At 45.5% G+C, this 22,842-nt stretch overlaps 1 protein-coding gene across 1 annotated transcript in view; it reads left to right on the plus strand.

Annotated features, from left to right (window-relative positions):
- The window catches only part of LOC147678739 (polyamine-transporting ATPase 13A3-like), a 250,836-nt gene extending 233,251 nt beyond the window's left edge, over positions 1–17,585 (plus strand). Inside the window, exon 33 of the mRNA XM_086946198.1 lies at positions 9,716–17,585. Coding sequence (XP_086802324.1) covers positions 9,716–9,892 — 177 coding nt within the window. The 3' untranslated portion in view covers positions 9,893–17,585. The remainder of the gene's footprint in view (positions 1–9,715) is intronic.
- Positions 17,586–22,842: the final 5,257 nt, after the last annotated feature.

Consider the following 22,842-nt stretch of genomic DNA (forward strand, 5'->3'; position numbering starts at 1 on the left):
AAACGAGCAGGTATGTTTTTTATGACACCATTTGTAAGTACATGCATAACAAAACAAGCCAAACACACACTGTGTCCCAAAAGGGGAAATTAATGGAAAAACACACATGTCCCACTCACCTAAAGGTTGAGGACTACATGCCACATGAGGGGTCGGCGGGACTAGACAGCAGGGAAGAGCCCAAGGTTTTTGCTGGAGATGAAAAGTAACATAGCGCCAGGTTTTGGAAATTGGTTAAGGCTTAAAGATGTCTCCAAGCCGAGTAGGGCTTGTGAGGTCATGGACCTCCACGGTGTCTCCCTTAGTAGGATCCCTGTCTAGTGAGACTCACCTCTATTCTCCCGTGTCCGCGCAGATCGACCTACCCTTCTCCGCCGAGCTCGAGTAGATGTGTGAGCTCGGCGGCCGGGGAAATTTAAAGCGCGTTGACAGGTCGGCGTGTGACGACGCGTCTCCGCCTTCTCTGTTAGGTCACGTGGTTGGGGCGCATATTGTGGCGGCCATCTTAGAGCGGTATTCTCTTGGGCATAACGCTGTATATGTATCGTGATGAATATAGGTAGTGCCTATTAATTTCATATGGAGGGGGTAAAGAAGTTATTGAGATTCCCCATTTATTTTCCAAAGTCACGTTATCTTTGTCATGCGTGTGTAGTGGTTTTTGTAACAAACTACTCTGTTAGGTCACGTGGTTGGGGCGCATATTGTGGCGGCCATCTCAAAGCGGTATTCTATTGCGCATAACGTTGTGTAAACATCGTAATAAATATAGGTAGTACCTATTAGTTCCATATGGAGGGGGTAAAAGGAGTTGTTGAAATTCCCCATTTAATTTCCAAAATCACGTTACCTTTGTCATGCGTGTGTAGTGGTTTTGCAACGAACTACTCGCTCTTATGTGTGAAGTGCGGCGGACACTTGTATGATGGGCATAGAATTGCTCCGGGCATGTGTATAACAATGTGGTTGTGCATACATAGCGGAACGCTATGTATTGGACAGTTTGTTGCCATAGGGTGCATGACATAGCACGTGGGGCATGTGGCTTAGTGTGTGGCATCGCATTGCATCAAGTGTATTGTTGGCAACAGGGACTGATGTTAGGATGGTACAGCTGGATCACTATCAATAATTCAGCCCGTGTGTAGGGCGAGTGGTGTATGTAGGGGCACGGAAAAGGACCTTGATATCCTACAGCGAGTGCCATGGGATATCCTCGTTGAGACCCTGTTTGTCTGTGGACAATCGATGGATCCATCTTTGCTCTTTTCGGAACAGGGCATCACTAGGGCAGTTAGGGCTGGCTTCAAGTACCACCCATTTCATGGAGTCTTCATCATGGTTTTGTTCAACAAAATGTTTGCACATCTTGGTATGGGTTTTTTTGCAACGAAAGTTGCTACGGTGTTCAATAATTCTAGTTTTCACTGGACGGGAGGTCATCCCAATGTAGAGTAAATCGCACGGGCACTTGAGCATATAGATGCAATGTGATGTATTGCAATTAGTGTGGTGTCTGATCTCCCATTCAAAGGTCTCCGAAAGTTGGATCGTCTTAAGTGTCATGGTGTATCTACAAACACCACACATTCCGCAAGGATAGTGCCCCTTTACTGGGGGTAGGTGCCCTAACTGCCCTAGTACACCACTCGCCCTACACACGGGCTGAATTATTGATAGTGATCCAGCTGTACCATCCTAACATCAGTCCCTGTTGCCAACAATACACTTGATGCAATGCGATGCCACACACTAAGCCACATGCCCCACGTGCTATGTCATGCACCCTATGGCAACAAACTGTCCAATACATAGCGTTCCGCTATGTATGCACAACCACATTGTTATACACATGCCCGGAGCAATTCTATGCCCATCATACAAGTGTCCGCCGCACTTCACACATAAGAGCGAGTAGTTCGTTGCAAAACCACTACACACGCATGACAAAGGTAACGTGATTTTGGAAATTAAATGGGGAATTTCAACAACTCCTTTTACCCCCTCCATATGGAACTAATAGGTACTACCTATATTTATTACGATGTTTACACAACGTTATGCGCAATAGAATACCGCTTTGAGATGGCCGCCACAATATGCGCCCCAACCACGTGACCTAACAGAGTAGTTTGTTACAAAAACCACTACACACGCATGACAAAGATAACGTGACTTTGGAAAATAAATGGGGAATCTCAATAACTTCTTTACCCCCTCCATATGAAATTAATAGGCACTACCTATATTCATCACGATACATATACAGCGTTATGCCCAAGAGAATACCGCTCTAAGATGGCCGCCACAATATGCGCCCCAACCACGTGACCTAACAGAGAAGGCGGAGACGCGTCGTCACACGCCGACCTGTCAACGCGCTTTAAATTTCCCCGCCGCCGAGCTCACACATCTACTCGAGCTCGGCGGAGAAGGGTAGGTCGATCTGCGCGGACACGGGAGAATAGAGGTGAGTCTCACTAGACAGGGATCCTACTAAGGGAGACACCGTGGAGGTCCATGACCACAGACAAACAGGGTCTCAACGAGGATATCCCATGGCACTCGCTGTAGGATATCAAGGTCCTTTTCCGTGCCCCTACATACACCACTCGCCCTACACACGGGCTGAATTATTGATAGTGATCCAGCTGTACCATCCTAACATCAGTCCCTGTTGCCAACAATACACTTGATGCAATGCGATGCCACACACTAAGCCACATGCCCCACGTGCTATGTCATGCACCCTATGGCAACAAACTGTCCAATACATAGCGTTCCGCTATGTATGCACAACCACATTGTTATACACATGCCCGGAGCAATTCTATGCCCATCATACAAGTGTCCGCCGCACTTCACACATAAGAGCGAGTAGTTCGTTGCAAAACCACTACACACGCATGACAAAGGTAACGTGATTTTGGAAATTAAATGGGGAATTTCAACAACTCCTTTTACCCCCTCCATATGGAACTAATAGGTACTACCTATATTTATTACTATGTTTACACAACGTTATGCGCAATAGAATACCGCTTTGAGATGGCCGCCACAATATGCGCCCCAACCACGTGACCTAACAGAGTAGTTTGTTACAAAAACCACTACACACGCATGACAAAGATAACGTGACTTTGGAAAATAAATGGGGAATCTCAATAACTTCTTTACCCCCTCCATATGAAATTAATAGGCACTACCTATATTCATCACGATACATATACAGCGTTATGCCCAAGAGAATACCGCTCTAAGATGGCCGCCACAATATGCGCCCCAACCACGTGACCTAACAGAGAAGGCGGAGACGCGTCGTCACACGCCGACCTGTCAACGCGCTTTAAATTTCCCCGGCCGCCGAGCTCACACATCTACTCGAGCTCGGCGGAGAAGGGTAGGTCGATCTGCGCGGAAACGGGAGAATAGAGGTGAGTCTCACTAGACAGGGATCCTACTAAGGGAGACACCGTGGAGGTCCATGACCTCACAAGCCCTACTCGGCTTGGAGACATCTTTAAGCCTTAACCAATTTCCAAAACCTGGCGCTATGTTACTTTTCATCTCCAGCAAAAACCTTGGGCTCTTCCCTGCTGTCTAGTCCCGCCGACCCCTCATGTGGCATGTAGTCCTCAACCTTTAGGTGAGTGGGACATGTGTGTTTTTCCATTAATTTCCCCTTTTGGGACACAGTGTGTGTTTGGCTTGTTTTGTTATGCATGTACTTACAAATGGTGTCATAAAAAACATACCTGCTCGTTTTTATACACAAGAGGAGCAGCCCAATCCTCAGAAACTGCTGTAATTTTTAAATCTTTTTGTAAAAAACTGGTTTTAATTATTGCTTTTAGCCTACACTTTACCACCAACCTCCTCACAGACCCAATAGTTGTGTGTGCTCCTCACTGCGCACTTTGCACACAGACTTTGTTGTAAGGCATGCTTTTTCAACTTCAATAGCATGCTTTATTGTAAAAACACTCTGGCATCAATTGGAACTATTGACATGCATATCAGCATTTAATGGTTTTCCGTTTTCTTTTTCTCTATGTCTAGGCATAGGAGTACCCACAGAGGTAACAATTGACACACATGACACTAGCATGTTTGCCCCTGCACATTTTTAAGGTCCTGATGAATCGCGGGTGACTAGACCCACAGCGTGAAACATGTCGACCAACATCACCTTTAGCCTCATCTAGGGTCACCCGACCTAACCTGCTGACACCTAGTGAGCTAAACCCCACATTTTAACTGCAGCCAGGGGACCCCCAGAATAAATTGAATTCCGGTACCCCTTGCTACATTTTAATACCCCACACACCACCACACCTAGCCCAGTCCACACACCCCCACCTCACCATAAGGCAGTTGGAAAAAGATCTCCGCCAAAGAGCCCCTCTTTGAGGTGAGCCCGTCGGGGATTGCACCGCCTCCCCGACGAGGAGCAACCGCCGATGATGAAGCATGACATCCTTCGGGGTGTGTGAGGCCATTACATCCAACAAAATGGATGCCCCAGGATGTTACTCTAACATCTGTGGTCATGCCAGCTAAACACTTCCCACACTTTTCATAGGAACAGTACAGCGACCTCCCTTTGTTTCCCTAGATTGATCAAATGACAGCAATTGAGAAGGGTAGCAATAAAGATGTGTTCGACTCGTGTGCTGTAGATACACCTGCTTTGCATACTCCTGCCATCTAGTGTTGGGTCCAAATGTTTGCAAGTTGTTTGTATTCGAAAAAGTTTTTTCCAGTCACGCTTTAAGGTGACTCCTCCTTTTGGTGATAGTGCGAATGGGTATCTGCTCTATTGTTGGATTGTTTTCTTTCCGCCATCCGGTGTGGACGTGGTTTAAGACGCTCCCAGTTCGAAACCGTTCTTCAGGATCCCCTCGGTACGCTATCCACTGTTCCCTCGTCAGTGTTGTATTGTACGTGTTTCACCATCCTCCGCATTTTTATAATATGAAAAAATCTCCATCTTCAATCGAGAATAACTATTGGCGGCCTTCATAATTCTCTAGACCAGGATGGATGCCTTGACAACTTCATACATGGGGTACATTGTAGCGAACTATAGCGTCTTGTATTGTCAATGGCGCACAGCCAGCCGAGTAAGTGGACAGGAGTTTCCTTCTGTCTTTATGCTGTTTATAGTCTAGATACTAGACGTAATGTAGCAGGCATTGGATATTCTCTTTATAGCGCTCTGACACTAAAATAGTATGTAACCTAACGGTTTTTCACTAGGTACAGTGCTCTTATAGGCTTGGGTCAATTTTGCTCTATAAAAAACCTCTGCAAATAATAAAATATTAGTCAATCCTGCTGTCTTCTGTGATTAGAGCACCAACTGGCTCCATGTAGAAGCTGAAGATAACTAGGACAGAATGGAACCCCGGGGGACTCTGTAGGCAACGGTGATCTTTTGAGACCTGGAGATACAATGTGATAAATCTGGTGTTGGTTGGAAAGTTAGGAGGAGATCAAAGAAAGGACATTGCTGATGAATCCCAATCAACGCTCTAGGGGTGCGTATGAGTATTGGATGGCCAACTGTGTCGAAAGCAGCTGAGAGGCCAAGCAGTATCAGGAGTTGGGGGTCATCTCCCTCTGTGGTCAGGAGGGCATAAACTGTGAAATGTAAGGTAGTTGTCCCTCTGCTGCAGCATTATCTGAAGTCAGGCTAGTAGTCGTGCAGGAGATTGATCCATCAACCTAGGATTTGTAAAGCGCAGCAAATAACCCATGTGGGTCTCAAGGCACTGGGGGTGCTAGCTGCTTCTTGGTGATCTGTTCATTTGAACATCCAGGTCTTGAGTGCTTTCCTGAATTGCTGCAGAAGATGGGGTGTTCCTGAGGTGCAGGGGAAAGTGGCTTTGGCTACCAGGTGTGGGAACAAGCGTTCTCCACTGTTGCCTCAGCAGATTCGGGGGGTGTCTGCGAGGAAGAGGGAGGTGGATCGTAGGAGTCTGGTCGATTGGTGGAAGGTAATGCATTTGTTTTTTGTTTTGTTTTTTGATATGGTGAATCAGGAGTTAAAGCATTAAGTTGTCTGTAGAAAATACTTTGATTGATCTGAAGGTTTTGTCTTCTCTTTTTGTTGACCTTTGTTTACTCGTAGAACGCTGAGCCGGGATATAGGGATGGGAAAGTTGTCTGTACAGTCAAGGAGTAGGAGTGGTTTTCATTGGATTGTTGGTGATGTTGAGAAGACATGGTTGAGGATGTGGCCTGAGAGTGTATTGGTTTTGTGACATGCTGTGCCACCTTTAGTGTGGTGATGAGGTTGAAGTCATACCCAGGAGGGTAGTGTGGGTTTGTCGGATGGATGAGGTGGCAAAGAGATCTGAGAATTCAACATTAAAGCCATTCTGCCCGCGATGCCTGCAGACAAGATGGAAGTTGGCAGTCTGAGTTGCAAAAAAAGAGTGGGGAAATAGCACTTTGGCAGCTCTATGGCGTTGAGTGTAACTTGTTTGGCTAGGATGCAGGACAGGAGGACTGTAAATAATAGTGAGGCCTCCTCTCTTCCGATGTGCGTGGTCCACAAGCTGGATGCTGTATCCTGTGGAAAGAAAAAGGTCTAGGATGTCTGCTTCTGTGATGAAGAGAGTGTCAAGATTGTGACAGATGATGATGTTTGCAATGTTTGGTGCATGGAGTGCTGAAGAGTGAGCATTAATGAGCATGAGGTGGAATGTGTGTTCAGCAGTTTGAATATGTGTGGTAGTTAATGGGATGTGTACGAAGTTGGGTCTATGTGTTGGGCAAATGCTATGTGAGTGATTGGGTCATCTAAATCTGGGTGTGATTGTGAGAACTGGCAGTGTAGGGTGCTTGGGAAGCCACGTGATCATAGTGGAACAGAGGTCCACAAGGTCCTTCCTGCCCTTGTCTGTGTCTTCACTTTACTAGGGACGCCCAGGCAATGGATGTCCTGAAGAGTTGACTGAAGAAGGGAGAAAGCAGGAAGTGATGTCAAATGCATGATGCAAAATGCACTGATATTGCTTCTTGTGGAGATGGATCATGGGAAATGTTGTGGCAGGGTCCACCCACTTCCAGTTTGTGGTACTCCAGTTCAAACTAACTTCGGGGATCTCTGTTCCTGTACCTCGAACACTTACTCCTCAAGGCCTGTTTGCTACAGGCGATATTGCACCACCGGCAGACTACAGCATTCCAGAGGGTCAACTTGGATTTTTACTTCAACGTGCCTCAGTCTAACCTAGATTGAACCAAACAGTGCCCTATAGGGATAGATTCATGGCGGAGCAAGTGGCTATTGAAGTTAATGTATGGGCAACAGGATATTTAATAGGTTTCCTTAAAGCATTGCCCTTGGACCCCAGTCTCACGAGTAATGTGGAAATTGTTCTTTGATCTCAATTAATTCATAATAGTACATCAGATTATATGTAAAAACATTTCATTGCACACAACATGCCATCCCTACATAGATATACTGTCCCTGCATCCTATTGTGTTAAGTGTCCAAAAGTATATTAAATGCCCTCGATACAAACAAAAGTGTTCCAAACAGTAAGTTTTGATGCCTATAAAAAATTTCACAGCATCTGTGTACTGTCCAAATTAGTGTATTACATATTTTTATGCTGAGTACAACAGCTCTGCCAAAGACTGGCCTGTTTCGACCACTCATTCAGGCCTTGTCAGGACAAAAATATAAGGAATTGGTGCTATTGAGACAATCTCCAAATGATTTCCACAAATTCAGTAAGTCAGTCTATTCTATGCCGTATGTACACCGGCACTGGCTCTGCGGTGGGCACCATTAAGTTGTACACTTCAGCGTTATCAGCTTTTCTTTACCTCCCAGACAAACCCTCCCTCTTCAAGTAGCCAATAATAACAAGGTTTCAGAAGAAATGTTTCCACCCAGTCCTTTTTATCATGCCCCAATGGGATCTTAATTTATTGATTTATTTTTTGTCCCCTTCACAGTTTTTGACTGTGCTTTGTGACACTTCAAACTGTTTTTCTTGTTGCGCTTACCTCCGCAAGGCATGCCAGTGAGTTGCAGGCCTTGAGCATCCTGCCACTGATCATATACTTCTTTCTGGACAAACTTGTCCCCTGGCCTAAGGCGGTTTTCCTTATCAAGGCATTGACTTCGTTTTCATCTAGGGAAATTGATAGCCCTTCCCACTTTGTACCCACCAAGGAGGACAGGTTGCATCAGCTGGGCCCTGTGACAGCAGTCTGTGATTACATGGACCGCACTGAAGAGATCACGTCTGACAAACCGCTCTTTATGGGGTAAATAGGCAGAAAGAATGGTGAGCCGGTCCAGAGAGGCACTTTGACCCACTGGATGATTTCAAGATGGGCTCTGCCACGCAGAGAAGAAACCTTCATATTCAGCCGGGCAGAGTCTTCCGCCTCCGGTTGGCCCAGGACTGTTCCCGTGACAGAGACCTGTGGTGCAGCAACACGAGCTTTAGTTCACACCTGAGCCACGCTTTGTTTGGTTCAGAGCATCATTCAGGCCACCACCTGGAAGGCATGCTGCTTTGCAGCCTATTCAACAGGGGAGGAATATGCAGGTAGAAGGATCCAGCAGAAGAAATGTACTTCATTTTGGTGACAATCTTTCTGGAAGACCTTCTGTTCATGTGCAGAGCCCTCACCGTCCCACCCATCTCTTCGCCCCGAAGGATGCCTGTAGGCTTCACTGATCAGGGTCCATCTCCTGGACTGCCTCATCGTGGCCTCTGATGGCAGGGGGGTAAAGAATAGGAAACTGTCTGTCCGATGGGCTGGGTGCTATATGGCTTCAGGGTCGTCGCCACGCCCTCTTCCAGTATTGATATGGAGCAAGCGCCCCGAACTGTCATGGGAGGGCTGTCATCATTTTCCAGATCTAAACTTGGGATTTTCAACAGGTGACGCTTCTCCGTGTAGCTGGAGTGTAGCTCTGTGTAGCTGGAGTAACCCCTAGAAAGATTGTTACCAAAGGTAAGGAGCATTTCACCAGCCGCATTTCTTGGGATGTCTCCGACCCTCGTCATGACATGTCAATTGCTATCACAGTCTTCCACAGTCTGGAATATGCATGAAGAGCTGGCCATTCACGGAGGCAGACCTGCGCTGTGCTGTTTACGAGGTTTGTGTAAATGGAGGAAAATGTTTGCAATTCGTCAAGTAAATGAAGGATATCTTTGCTATTTGTAAAGACACATGTAAATAAATGGGCAAGCTTGCTGATATAAAGATCTGTGTTTTGGATAGCTCTGCTGTTAGCAAAATTTGTGGAAACCGAGTGAAGGGCTGCTGTTCTTATGAGCTTTTGAAAATTGGTGCCTTTCCTATTTGTAAACTTTGCGTAAAGATAATATTTCTGCTGTTTGTGAAGAGCAGTGTGAAGGAGAGGATAGTGGTGGTGTTTTCATAGAACATTGTAAGCAGGAAGAAAGCAGTTGATGTAGGCCATGGGACGGAGCCGACTGTGCCCCATTGAGAGACAGCTCTGCTGTCTATACTAGGTGAGTGGTGACGGGTAGAACCAATCAGATCTGTGTAAATTGAGAGATTGCACTGTCCGTTGATGCAATAGGTCTGAGTTATGTAGTTGATAGGCTTGAGTGACACAAGCTCCATGAGACTGTCAATAAATTCCAAGTGCTACTACTTGCTGTGAACTCACCTCTTCACTGTCACTAATGTGTTTCTCCCTTCATAGCTGGAGCTTGATGAACTGGCCTCTGTCTACAGCCGAAGACTCTGCTGCCGGCGCGATGCACCGCCCAAGGCCAAGTACAAGTGGTTGGCCCAGGAGCTGTTGGAGGACCCGGACTGGCCTCCTCAGCCTCAGAGCAGCACCAAAGCCAAAGTCCCTCCGGCGGAGAGCTGCACCTAGGAAGCACGAAAGGCTAGAAGGCCAGGATGTTTGGAGTTTGGCAGTCGGGGACCCTGCCACCACCTTACTTTGGCTGTACTTTCCAATCTTTGCACATCATGAGAGGCCATTGGGGTTGTTTGAAGCTGGAGTTTAGGTACTTGGGTTGATGAACCAGTATTCGTTTTCAGCGGTACAGTTAGCACTTCTTTTTAAGTATTGATCTAGGTTCTCCCTGGCACCTGCCCTGCAGGCAGTGCATGTTAACCAGGAGCTACCATGGGGACTTAGTGAAATCTCTATTTATGGCCATAAAGCACTCTTTAAAACCAAAGCTGCAATGAAAAGGGTGAGGGCTCACAGGCCCTTTGTTCCATTGGCGATCCACCCAAACAGTGTATTTAGCAGTTGTTTCTTTTGAAATGGTGTCTGTGCATAGCACACACTCTGCTGCCAGGCCTGCTGCACACAATGGAGCACACATAACATCTAACCTGATTAGTGGATGCCAGTTGATGGGTGTAACACGAGGGTAACTCCCTGGTAGCTTCAGCTGTACCCTTCTCTCCTATCCCAATGTGTTTGAAAGATGGGAGCCACCCCACGTTACTGCCTTAGACTGTTAAAAGGGCACAGCTGTAATCTCCACATTAGGGCTGGATCCTAAATGTATTCCTTATTGGTACTTCTTCCTGTCATTTCTCACCTGCACATACTCCCAGACACCGAACTATTATGTTTCTTTTCACCAACAAAAGTGTTTAGTCTGGATTACCATTCTGGAAATGAGTTTTGCTTGTGCTGTTCCTCACCAGTTCTCAAACTGATTGGCAGCCTCTGTATGTGTTCCGCAGACCTACCTTCTTTATCAGATTACTGTTAGTCATCACTGCCTATAGACGGTACACTGCAATTTATGTATTTTCTCTTTTATCGTATTGGTACGTTATCATCAAATTACAATTTATCATAATAGTTGAATTACAATTCAAAATTGTAGCCAACCGCATGTTTAGCTCCGATTTGAGATTTTTGCAATTCCTGCACTCCATGTTTTTTGACGTGCTGTTTTCAGTTTCTATGTAATGTTCATATGTGTGTCTGTAGCATTATGTTCGGTCTTATACCCTCTATTGTCATCCAGTTATTCTGGTTGCGTCCGAGTGTCGTTCACGTCTTCTGATGGATACTCATCCACCTTTGTTACTTTTCGCTTTCCCATCTCGCTCTTAGGAGAATGCCCTGGGCTGTGCTAGACACAAGGAATCCACGGCTGTGGCTAAGCCCTTTGGAGCTTATATTCTACAATCATGGCGGCATCCTGGATCAAAGGGAGGCAGATCCTGCGGGCTGTCCATCACGTGGTTATGCGAGGGCCACTGCTTTCTGCTTTCCAGTCTGTCTCTGCAGCAGCATCTTCGCTTTCCTCCCTTCCTTCGGTGGATAGCAGATGCATGGCATCTGCACCCTGGCTGATCCTGACAAGTGTTTACCAAGGATAAAAACCCTTCTCCATCCGCGGCCCTCCTTGGCCGGTTCACAGTCACATCCTACGACCCATGCATTGGGCAAGCCTTCACATGGGCGACATTGCGTGTAGTGTCTTGCGTCTGCATGTTGCTGCTCCGGTGACTGTGCCCCTTGGTCTTTTGAGTACTTCCGGTGTTCAAAGCTCTTTTGGGAAGAGCCGCCCTAGGGATTCTTCAAGGCACAAGTCTCGTTCTCTGTGATCTGATGTTTGGGAGCGGGGCTTGTTCTGCCTCTAATAGTGGACAGAATCCATCCCTCAGTTTTTGGTTTTGCAGCACCGAGTTTGCCAACACACTGCTAGGGTTATCTTTGATGCAGATGTAAGCCTTATAGGGAGGAGTAATTAGCGTAGTTCCATTGGTCGCAGTCTTTCAGAGAGATCAGAGGTGTAGAATTTGATAAAATATCTGTTCAAGGGACTGATGTTGCATTAATCAACTTGTCCTGGAGAAAACTCGTCATTTATCCTTTTGGTGCATGTGAAGCATAATGGCAGCATTCTCATGTTTGTGCTGACCTGAGAGTAGGGTTTACATTCTAGGAAGGCTGGGATTTTGCCACTTTTAGGCAAATATGCATGCACAGGTTGCAATTAGGCGGGAAGTGGAGTGTGGAGGCAGTGAATTTACAGTCACTCAGCAGATATTCATATATTTGAGGTGTTTATCTGCTCATGCAAAAATGGAATTCACAAATGTTTGCAGTAAAGTTTCCATGCATACTTGCATAAACTCTTGTGAATTCCTGAACGATGTAAAGCGGCACCAGTGAAAGGGCATTTATGTGAAGATACACTATTGTGACTTTCAAAATTGGGCCCCTAATTTATTTTCATGTTGCCCATACAGGCATTGGTGTGCACAGTGCATCATACATCCTTTATTACATAATTCAGCAGAGAAATGTTGTTTAAATTTGCACCATAGTTTAGACAAAAAGCCTTTGCAAATATTGTTTGGGTACGCTTTATTTTGAAAGCAAGCCATCGCCAATCTTGCATTTAGATATGTCCTTATAATCAGTGTGCATTCTGAGAGCGTTATAAATTGCCTCAAATAGTTACATTTTACAAAGGTGTCCATGTTTTTATACTGGAACCACTATTAAGCTCACTGTATTTGCTTCAACACTCGACCCAGTAGTAAAACCTTTGCAATATTGAATCCGATATACGTTTGACCAACTTCTACATATTGGACCAAACATTACTTTAGTGCAGACACTCTTCTTTCAGAGATCCATGCTGTTTTACTACAAACTGGTAGGCAAGTGGTTTGTACGGCTAGGAGTTGACCCTACTTGTCCAGTGGACAAAATTAACAATGTCCTTGACTCCAAATGAAATGTTCTGGGATCAGGCGGTAGGAATTCCACACCCCTGCAGGTCCTCTGTCCTTCAATCTCTGCCGTAGAGCCTAACGAATAGAGCCTTGTCCCACCTCCGTACCTGCAAGGTCTTCTCTGTGCCAATGGACTACAGTGTCCAAGCCCTGCACGTTTTCAACATTTGAAGAGTTTGCAGATGAAGCGAATTTTAATTTTGTCCTTCGAGTGACATGCTGAGATTGTGTTGTATCAAACAGCAGCATTTCAAGAGCCAGTCATAACCACCAGTGCCCTCCCTCCTGCCCCTGTTCCATAGCACTTTCCTCTGAATATCAGGCACACTGCGGTCGAGTCACTATGTGCACTTTCTGAAAAACGTTGATGTCACTGGATTCCTGTTGCTGAAGAATGTTTCGAAGGCTACTGTGGCCTCTACTGCAGCCCACAGGATATTTAGGGAGTTTTCTACCGATTTGGAGGATGGTTGAACATCTTGGGTAGATTTTTCAAGACAATAAAACTATTTGGAAGTGTTTTTTTCGTAGAAAAATGGTCTTGAGGTGGAGAACTAAGAATAGTCTGCACAAAGATGTAGCTTCTTTGTAAGATTCTGTCTGCTTTCTGGAGGACAGGGTATGATAATGCTGGTCTCCATACACTTACCCAGTGCCGCTCACAACCGCGGTATGTTCCAAACATTTGCCTGAGCCCAGACATTCTGGGGGTGGAGGATGAGCAGCCAGCAGCCTGTTTTGTTGGTTTATGAATCTTTTATTCTGCGAGGACCGATTCTAGATTCTTCTTTCCAGATACCGAACCGCAAGGTTGTCCTGGTGTTTTGCGTTAAATATGCCGACAAGGCTCAACAACAAGTACTTAATTAAACATTTAGCCATTGCCCTACACTAATGTGTTTTGGATTCTCTAAGAAGTTCCTGTTTACTTCTGCACTCACTGTTGTCCTGTTTTTACCTTCTATCAATAAGTGGAGTGTGTGCCATTACAGCACCACATATTCTGCTGTCAAGCTATAACATGGTAGTTTTACATTGTGCTTTGTAATCATTTTGGCTATAAATACTTCAGACACCAATACCGCACTGGAGCAAAGGCTACTATCTTCCCCCTTTTCGATTCATTTGAATGGTGGACCAAATGGACCAGTGACATTGAAGCTGGTAGATTTCACTAACATTGTGCAAACACCCAGTAATACTTTGCCTCTTTCACAATCTACAAGAAGGCGCTCAGCCTTTTCTTTCCAAAGGTTTACTTCTCTTGACTGTATGCAGTTAGTGTATGTTTCTGTTTTTGTAGTCGTGCACTTTTAAGATGCCTTCTGAGTTAGGTTCTTTGACAGAAGGGCAGGGTCCATCGGATCCCTGTAACTACTCAAGGCTAGACGTGAACTTGGCACTTTTCTATCGACAGGAGGACACTTGGGTACAATCTGATGTCGGGTACAGGTGTCTGCGGCAATTGCATCAGTGTTGCATGCAGGGTTTTCGAATGGTACAAATATATCTATATATCCAAACACCCAGGGAAAAAAGACTGTTACAGTGTAGACTCCTGTGCTTTTTTGAGTGTGACCATTCTTCCATATTTTGAAAATCTTGACTGTCTGAAGACAATTGTGGGGCTAACCAGATGGACTCTGCATAGCTTTTTAGGTACGCTACAAGGTTCCAAAATCTTTTACGGTGGGCGATTTTGAAAGGCAAAATCAGCTTCAGCGGCCTCTCCATTTGAATCTCTTCAAAATGTGTTATTGAGTCCAAGGAGACCAGCTGGCCCAGGAATTGCCCATCACGGGATCTTCATTCACAGCGGTAAACATTGAAGAGTTCTGTCCATGCGCAGGATTCAAGAACACTTCGATATTTTTAATAATTATTCTTATATGTACTGTGGAAAGCATATGCAGACATATTCGTTTGCATATTAATGGACTTTAATTTATTATTTATTTCTTCTATAGAGAAGCCAATTGTAATACAGAAACAGATTTGAAAATGTCCATCACAAAGAGACCTAGCTAAAAATAAACATTAAAAGTATAAAAAAGGAAAAAAACAAATAAAGGAAATGAAGCCAGATAGATGTCAACTTAAACTAAGTTTTAAAAGGAGCAGTGTTCCTTCATTGGAGCCGGCTACACAATTCACTTGAAACCTGATGTTTTTCCCATTTCCAGTGACCAGGATCCACTCAAAGCGCTGGCTCTGCTCTTTTCAGAATGTATCCTGCAGGATTTTACTTTGTTTTCACTCGACACCATTCGGTCTCTCTTGGCCTTTCCTGAATCTTTTCACGGTGGAAACTCTTTACACTGATGCATTCTTACTTCAGTTTTCTGTACACTGAAACCATGTCAAGGTAAAAATCTCAAACTGACCCCAATGCGGTACATATTGTGTGACCCTGAACGCTCATTCAATGAAGGAGTATCCTTACTGGTGATTAGGTACAAGAGGATCTTGAAAGATTGAGGTCATCTTACTGCAAGACATGTTGTAAGATTTCAGAAGAAGTAAAAGGTTGAATTAGGATTACAGCCTTCAACACACCCTTTGGTGATGCACTTTCCAGCGGAGAGAATGCAGCTTTCAAGAGACCAATGTAAGCACGATTCTGTGACCAGGAGCTTTGCTGTTCCTGCTGTTTTCACTTTAGAAGGTTCTCCAGCTAGAAATGAATGACATTACCAACTTCTATGATTTATTGGTCAGAGGAGCTGCACATTTAGTACCATTGTGAGTTCCTCAGATTAGCTTAACAGTGAGTTCAAAACACCATATGCCTCATTCTCTATCCACATCACGGCTCCCCTGGGTTCCATACCTCAGTGAACCAGCAGTGATAATGGCACGTAGACTGACTGACGAATAACCTAATCAACCGTAAGACTATGGCGGTCTTAAGAAAAGCAAGATGACTCTGCTAACTTGTTTTATGCCTTCAAGAGAGAGAAATTCTAACACTAGTTCCTCTTGGAACACATCGGCTCTATGGTACACCGAGAGGCAGCAGTGTTGCCATAATCTCATTCTCTTGGTCAGATCATGCCGGCAGTTTTCCAACAAGGTTCGGTTAGCATCTGTTACAATCTGCACTGGTTTCTCTCGCTATTACAGTGATTAAAAGTATATTATATGGCAGTGGTCTTTCATAATTGATGGAGTCACCTTTAGAACTCGACTATGAAATCTCACATCAGTATCTTTTATAAAAAACGTCTTTTTATTTTTAAGACAGATCACTTGTATTCTTAGATTCAAGTATCGGGCACCATTCTCAAAAAAACAAATTCCATGTTATACAAGAGCAAGGTAGTTATGCGAATGCATCCGTCCTTCCTCCCAAAATTCATTAATTTTCTTTCTCATCTTTTTCTAGCACCTAAACTATCCTGCAGAGAGATCCCTCCACACATTTGATGTCAACAGTCTTGAACAGTTACCTAAATACGATAAAGGAAATTAGACTATCCAAGCTGTTCTGACTCCTACGCAGTTCATTGCAAGGAGGGTAATAATGTGCTTACCTTTCTGGTACTAGAAGGCAACCTCACCGCCTAGAAGCAAATGCTGCTATTACAGCTTTGCTACAAAATGTTCTTATTAGTGACCTCTGCGATGCAGCCACGTGAAGTCAAATTCATCTGTACATTTACAAAATGCTGGTGTTTGAATTCAGACTTGCGGATTGTTTACCAAATAGGCCAGGCTTGTTTGGATAACGTCTTTGGCTCATTGAGATCTTCACACTCATTACAGTTTCCACTGCTTCAACACACTTTAGATTAACAATGAAGATCCCATTATGTAAAACGAAAAATTACTTGTTATCATAACCCTAATCCTATTTCTTCATCATGAAATGTTCGTAGAGGTCTTAAACAACTTACCCGCCTCCCCATTTGATGGAATTTATTGGTAATTGGTTAAGTATCGGAATTCTGCTATCCAACCAACATGAAATACGGTCTTGCCTGCCACAACTGAGCATTGAGGGACAATGAAACATCGGGGGATAATGGATTCCCTAAAAGGGGCATGTGATTTCCTTGACGTAGTGTTCAAAGAAATGGTCTACGTCTACCCATTTCGACAATGTTTTTTTTTTTTTATTAAAGATTTAGAAAAAGCTTGGTTTGATTCAGTCACAATTTCCTTCTTCAAAAGAAACAAAAACAAATTACATTCAGTTAATGTTGCCTAAAAGTAAGCATATGTATAAAAATTATTAGAGATATCATTACCCATTCAAAGTGTTCTGAAACCTGCACCCGGATGCCATTTTTCAATGTTTGTTGTTTTCAAAGAAGATTCCCAAGATGAATAACGAGGTAACTTTACCTTGAAGTAACTGGCCTTTGTGAAAGGAACCCATTCACTATGCAGGCATGCTTTATAGAAAACGGGTCTGGTATCTTGAGAGATATATTTAACTAAAGACTCCTTGGAGGATGAGCTTATTATTTTTTTTATTCCCAGTCACATTTAAAGATTTGAAAGTAATAAATTATGAACCACACAAGTACATTTTTAAATATGCACATATTTGTACATAAAACCTTCTTTGTATTGGAGATTTTTTTATTTTCTTTCTGCTTTTTTGTTTTTATTTATTGGAAAATCAAGAATTACTTGTAAAACTTAAATTATTGAACTTTAAAAAAGGAAACAAATGGAAAGTTTGAAGAGATTTTATTTTGTTACATCATTGGGGTTCTGGGGAAAAGGGGGTGGCGGGAAGGGGCAACATGAGTGAGTACGTATAGATCACTCGACTTTGGAAAAGAATCACGATAAAAACGCAAGCTGTAGCATTAGACAATAAAATGGAATGGAAAGATGTGTGTCTAGTTATTTGGTTCTTAGGTGGGACTTTGCAGGACTGATAAACAGTGGATCACTTAGCAGTTTCTGTGGCCTAATGAATTATGCAGTTCATCAAGACTATGCTAATGAAACAAACAATATGGTTTCTTTTTATAAATCCATAATTTGATGTGTGCATGACTACATACATTAGAAATGCTGCTTCGAAGCATTTAGTTTTAGTATTTCTCCAGCATCGGATCTTTAATAGGTTTACATGATTTTGTTTTATTCCTTGTGGTCATTATTTGATTTATTGGGATTTTACACCATCATTTAAAGCATGTAATACAGCAGCTTATCTATCTCATTGTTTCGGGCTTTCACATTACATTTATTTGGGTTGGCTCAAGGAACACCCCTATAGCCTACTTTAAGACTTCCACTGCATATCATCTGGGAAGTTTGAGATCTCTTTCACCCCCCTCAGTCTCACAAGGGTCCACCCCGTATACACACAAACTCCAAAAACACTGCACTTTGCTGACAATAATTAGCTCTTGATTGTAAATGAAAGTGCCCATCTGAAAGAAACCGTTCTAGATTCCTTACCTTAGAATTACCCCCCAGGCGTCAGACTGGATCTGGAAAGTTTTTCGTCAGCAGTACCCCTGTGTGTTGAAAGGTGGCTTCTGTCAATTCTGCGTTTGTCGTCCGCGTTAAGGTTGCCGGGATGACATCGCAGAATCTAAAGAGATGCTGCCCTCACGCGCGGACGTCTGTTCTTTCTTTCTCCATGCCAGCAAGCGCTTTAAGGGCTCTCTGGCTACGTCCAGGTCCTGGCCTCTCCCCCACCCGCCCTGCGCAGACTGACTTTCGCCCCTTTTGTGGCTACCAAAGGGGTGCCCCGCTATGTCCCACCCAGGGCCACAGTCCGGCGCAAGCTGTTCAGCCCCAGTGTGGCCCGGGACGTGGGAACCACTGCAGTGGTTCTGGGGGCCAACGGGTGGGCCAGTCCACCACAGCCCCCTATGGAGCAGCCTCCAAACCCTCCTAGTTTGACCTTTCAGGGCCACCAAACGCCAGTAGGCGGCAGGATCCACCATCAATTTCCCCACTGGCGCACCATTACATCGGACAGGTGGGTTTTGCAAATAGTTCGAAGGGGCTAATCTCTCCCCTTCGAGACTACCCCTCCATCCATGCCACCTCAGTACCATTGCATGTCATAGGATCACCTGTTGGCCAAGGGTGCCATCGAGCGTGTTCCAGTCCTAGAAATAGGTAGTAGTTTTTACTCCCACTACTTTCTGGTGCCTGAAAAAATAAAGGCCTGCATCCTATCTTGGATCTCAGGAACGTGAACCGCTTCTTCCGGAAGGAGAAGTTAAAGATGTTGACGCTTGCTCGGGTCTTGTCTGCCCTCGACCCTGGAAACCGGATGGTAGCGTTGGACTTGCAGGACGCTTATTTTCACATCCCCGTCCTACCGGTGTTACCTGCGGTTCACAGTAGGCCACGAGCACTTTCAGTTTATCGTGCTTCCCTTTGGCCTTACCAGCGCCCCTCAGGTGTTCACAAAAGTGTTGGGGGTGGTCTCAGCTCATCTGCACAGATCAGGGGTTCCAGTCTTCTCGTATCTCGACGACTGGCTGTTGTAGGGGGTCTCGCCTCAGGCTGTCTTCTCACACCTTCAGACTATGGCCGACCTCCTGCAATCGCTGGGGTTCTCCCTCAACGTGCCGAAGTCACACCTGACCCCCTTTCAGAAGCTCCTCTTCATTGGAGCGGTTCCGGACACAACGCAGTTTTGGGTTTATCCTTTCGAACAGCAAGTCCGGGCTATGATTCCACTCTTTCAGCCTGTATCCCGGGTTTCGGTCAGGTTGACCCTCAGGCTACTGGGTCTGATGGCCTCCTGCATCCTGCTGGTGGATCATGCCAGATGGCATATGTGGACTCTGCAGTGGGACCTGAAGTTCCAGTGGGTGAAACATCAGGAGAATCTGTACGATTGCGTCCAGATCTTAGAGGGCACTGCACTCCAATTGCAGGGGTGGCTTACGAACCAGGATTGGGTCGAAGGCAGATCCCTCTCCCTCCCTCAACCAGAGTTCACAGTGGTGACCGATTCATCACTTCTGGGATGGGGCGGCCACATGGGAGAGGCGTAAATCAGAGGCCTCTGGTCTCAGGCGGAGTCCGGGCTCCACATCAACCTTCTGGAGCTTTGGGCGATTAGTCGTGCACTTACGGCATTCCTTCCCTCTGTCCGGGGAAGAGTAGTGCCGGTGTTCACGGACATCACCACAGCCATATGGTACTGCAACAAACAAGGCGGCTGGGGTTGTGGATCTTATGTCAGGAGGCCCTCCGCCTCTAGACATGGCTGGAACATCAGGGCATATCCCTTGTGGTTCAACACCTGTCAGGTTCTCTGAATGCCAGGGCGGACGAACTCAGCCGCAGTTGCATGATGGATCACAAATGGTGTCTTCACTCAGAGGTGGTGCAAGGTCACTTTCAGCAGTGGGGAAGAGCCTTGGTTAGATCTATTCACCACCGAAGAGAACGCGGAATGTCAGCTGTTCTGCGCGTTGGAATTTTCAAGGCGGCACTCGCTAGGCGTCGCTTTTCATCGCGAGTGGAGTTGCGGTCTTCTATAAGGCTTTCCGCCTATACCTCTTCTGCCCAGAGGGATGAAGATCAAATGCGACCGGGCCCAAGTCATTCTTGTGGCTCCGGATTGGGCGATAAGAGTCTGGTATCCCGAGCTGTTCAACATGGCCATCGATCCGACAGTCTAATATTCTGTTGTAGCAGCAGGGGACAGTCCTCCACAAGAACTTGTCCAGCCTCTACCTCCCTGCGTGGAGACTGAGCAGCGACAGTTGATTTCTTTTGACCTGACTCCTGTTGTCTGCGATGTTATCTTTGCAGCCACGCGTCCCTCCATTAGGACTTTATACGCCTGCCGATGGAATAAATTTGTGGTATGGTGCACAGCAAAGGCTTTGGATCCCCTTTCCGCCCTCCCTTTCTGAGGTTCTCTTGTTCCTCTTTCTTTGGCCGAGCAGGGCTCTGCGCTGGGTACTCTAAAGTGGTACCTTTCGCCATTTCAGCCTTCTCTTTTCAAGTGCTGTGTTGTGAATGCATTCCTTAAGGGCATTACTCATCTTTTTCCTCCTTTTCCCTTCATAATGCACCAGTGGGACTTGAACTTGGTTCTTACATTTCTTATGTGCGCTCCCTTTGAGCCACTACATAACTGTCCTCTCCGGCTTCTCACTTTGAAAAGTACTTTTCTGGTGGCCATCACCTCTGCATGCAGGGTGAGTCAGCTACAAGCTATTTATTCCAAGCCTCCCTCCCATTCGGACAAGGTCGTCCTACGAACTAGACCTTCCTTTCTTCCAAAGGTGGTTACTTCTTTCCACATTGGCCATACCTTCACTTTGCCCGCCTTCTTTCCACTTCCTTCAAAAGAGGAGGAGAGGCTTCACTGTCTGGATCCAAAACGTGCGCTTTCCTTCTACTTGGACCACACCAAACAATTCCGGGTAGATGACCAGCTCTTTGTTGGTTACTTGGGCGCTAAGAATGGTCGGGCTGTGCACAAACGCACTATCTCCAGGTGTGTCTTTCTGTGCATCAAAGCCTCCTATTCTTTGGCAAAGAAGGAGCCTCCTGTGGGGCCGTGCGACCATTCCACCAGTGCGACAGCAGCAAGCACTGCTTTGGGATGAGGAGTCACCCTAAATGACATCTGTCGGGCAGCTACGTGTGCATCATTGCACACGTTCACTAAACGCTACTGTCTGAACAGCCAAGTCCGGAGAGACTGCTTCTTTGGCCGTTCTGTTCTCCAGGACTTTCTGGTGTGCATTTAGCTTGCAGACCCACCAACGGGGTTTGTATTGCTGGGGTATCTATTCTAAGGTAAGGAATCTATAACTGTTTCTTTCAGATGAGCAAGTTACTTACCTTTGGTAACGATATATCTGTAAGAAACATAGGGTAGTTATAGATTCCTTACCGCCCCACCCATCCTCCCTGTTCTGCAAACTGACTTGGGGTTAAGGACATCATTTCAGGGCCCTAGTTTTGTGCACCAGTGGTCAGTGTCTTGTAAGACTCTGTGCTTCTGGTGTGGAAAGCTGTGAACAGAAAGGACGTCAGTGCTCGAGGGTGGCATCTATGTAGCTACCGGGACGTCATCACGACAACCACAACGACAAACGCAGAGTCGACCGACGCCACCTTCCGATGCTCAGGGGTACTGCTGCCGAAAAACTTTCCGGATCCAGTATGACGCCTGGCGTAATTCTAAGGTAAGGAATCTATGACTAGCCTATGTTTCTTACAGATATATAGTCACCGAAGGTAAGTAACTTGTTCTTTGTGTCATTGATTGTTTTAGGCATACAGTCATCATGCATACACCATCGCAATAAAACACACACAAACTCGACAACATATGCAAGAAAAGCATTGAAACGCACATTCTGTCCCTGGCGGGGAGCCGCAATAAGCGAGGTAAGATGGCATACACGCAGCGGGGCAAAACAGAGGTATTTTCTTCCCATTTACAGGAGCTATATGCGTCCGCACTGTAATGCTCAGCCCGGGAGGGGATCAGTTATCAAGAAGGCCTTGAGATGACCACAAAGCAGAGAAAAGGATAGCTGAAGAAGCTCCCGAACCAAAGAGGAGATCATGTCCGCAATAAGAACATCGAGAACTGCAAAGGCCCCTGGCGGAGATGGCTTGCCATCAGAATTTTTTCAATGCAGGGTGGTGTCGATGGACAATAAACTTCTAGAAGTCTACATTGAAGCATATGAGAAGGGCTGCTCCCGCCATCCATGAGGGAAGCCCTCCTAGTCATGCTACCTAAAACAGATAAGGATGTTGCTGAGGTAAAAGCATATCGTACCCTGTCCATGTTAAAAATGGATGTAAAAATGCGGAGTGAGGTTCCAGCAACGCAGGTTTTGGCAAATACACCCTGGTTGGTCCATGAGATCAATGTGGTTTTGCACAGAGGAGGAGGAATACCCTCTGCAATTTGAGACAACTCTCGGTCTGGCATGCATTAACCCTACGGGAGGCTCTGTATGCGTTAACTCTCCTAGGCATTGAACAACTGTTTGACACTATCATGGGACTATTTGTGGGGGGTACTGGGGAAAGCAGGCTTTGGCGATTTTTTTTTTCTTGAAATGGGTACATCTGCTTTATGGAAAACCGACGGCGAGGGTGCGGGTAGGGGAGATAGTGTTGCACCAA

This window comes from Lissotriton vulgaris, chromosome 12, assembly GCF_964263255.1.
Source record: "Lissotriton vulgaris chromosome 12, aLisVul1.2, whole genome shotgun sequence".
NCBI lineage: Eukaryota > Metazoa > Chordata > Amphibia > Caudata > Salamandridae > Lissotriton > Lissotriton vulgaris.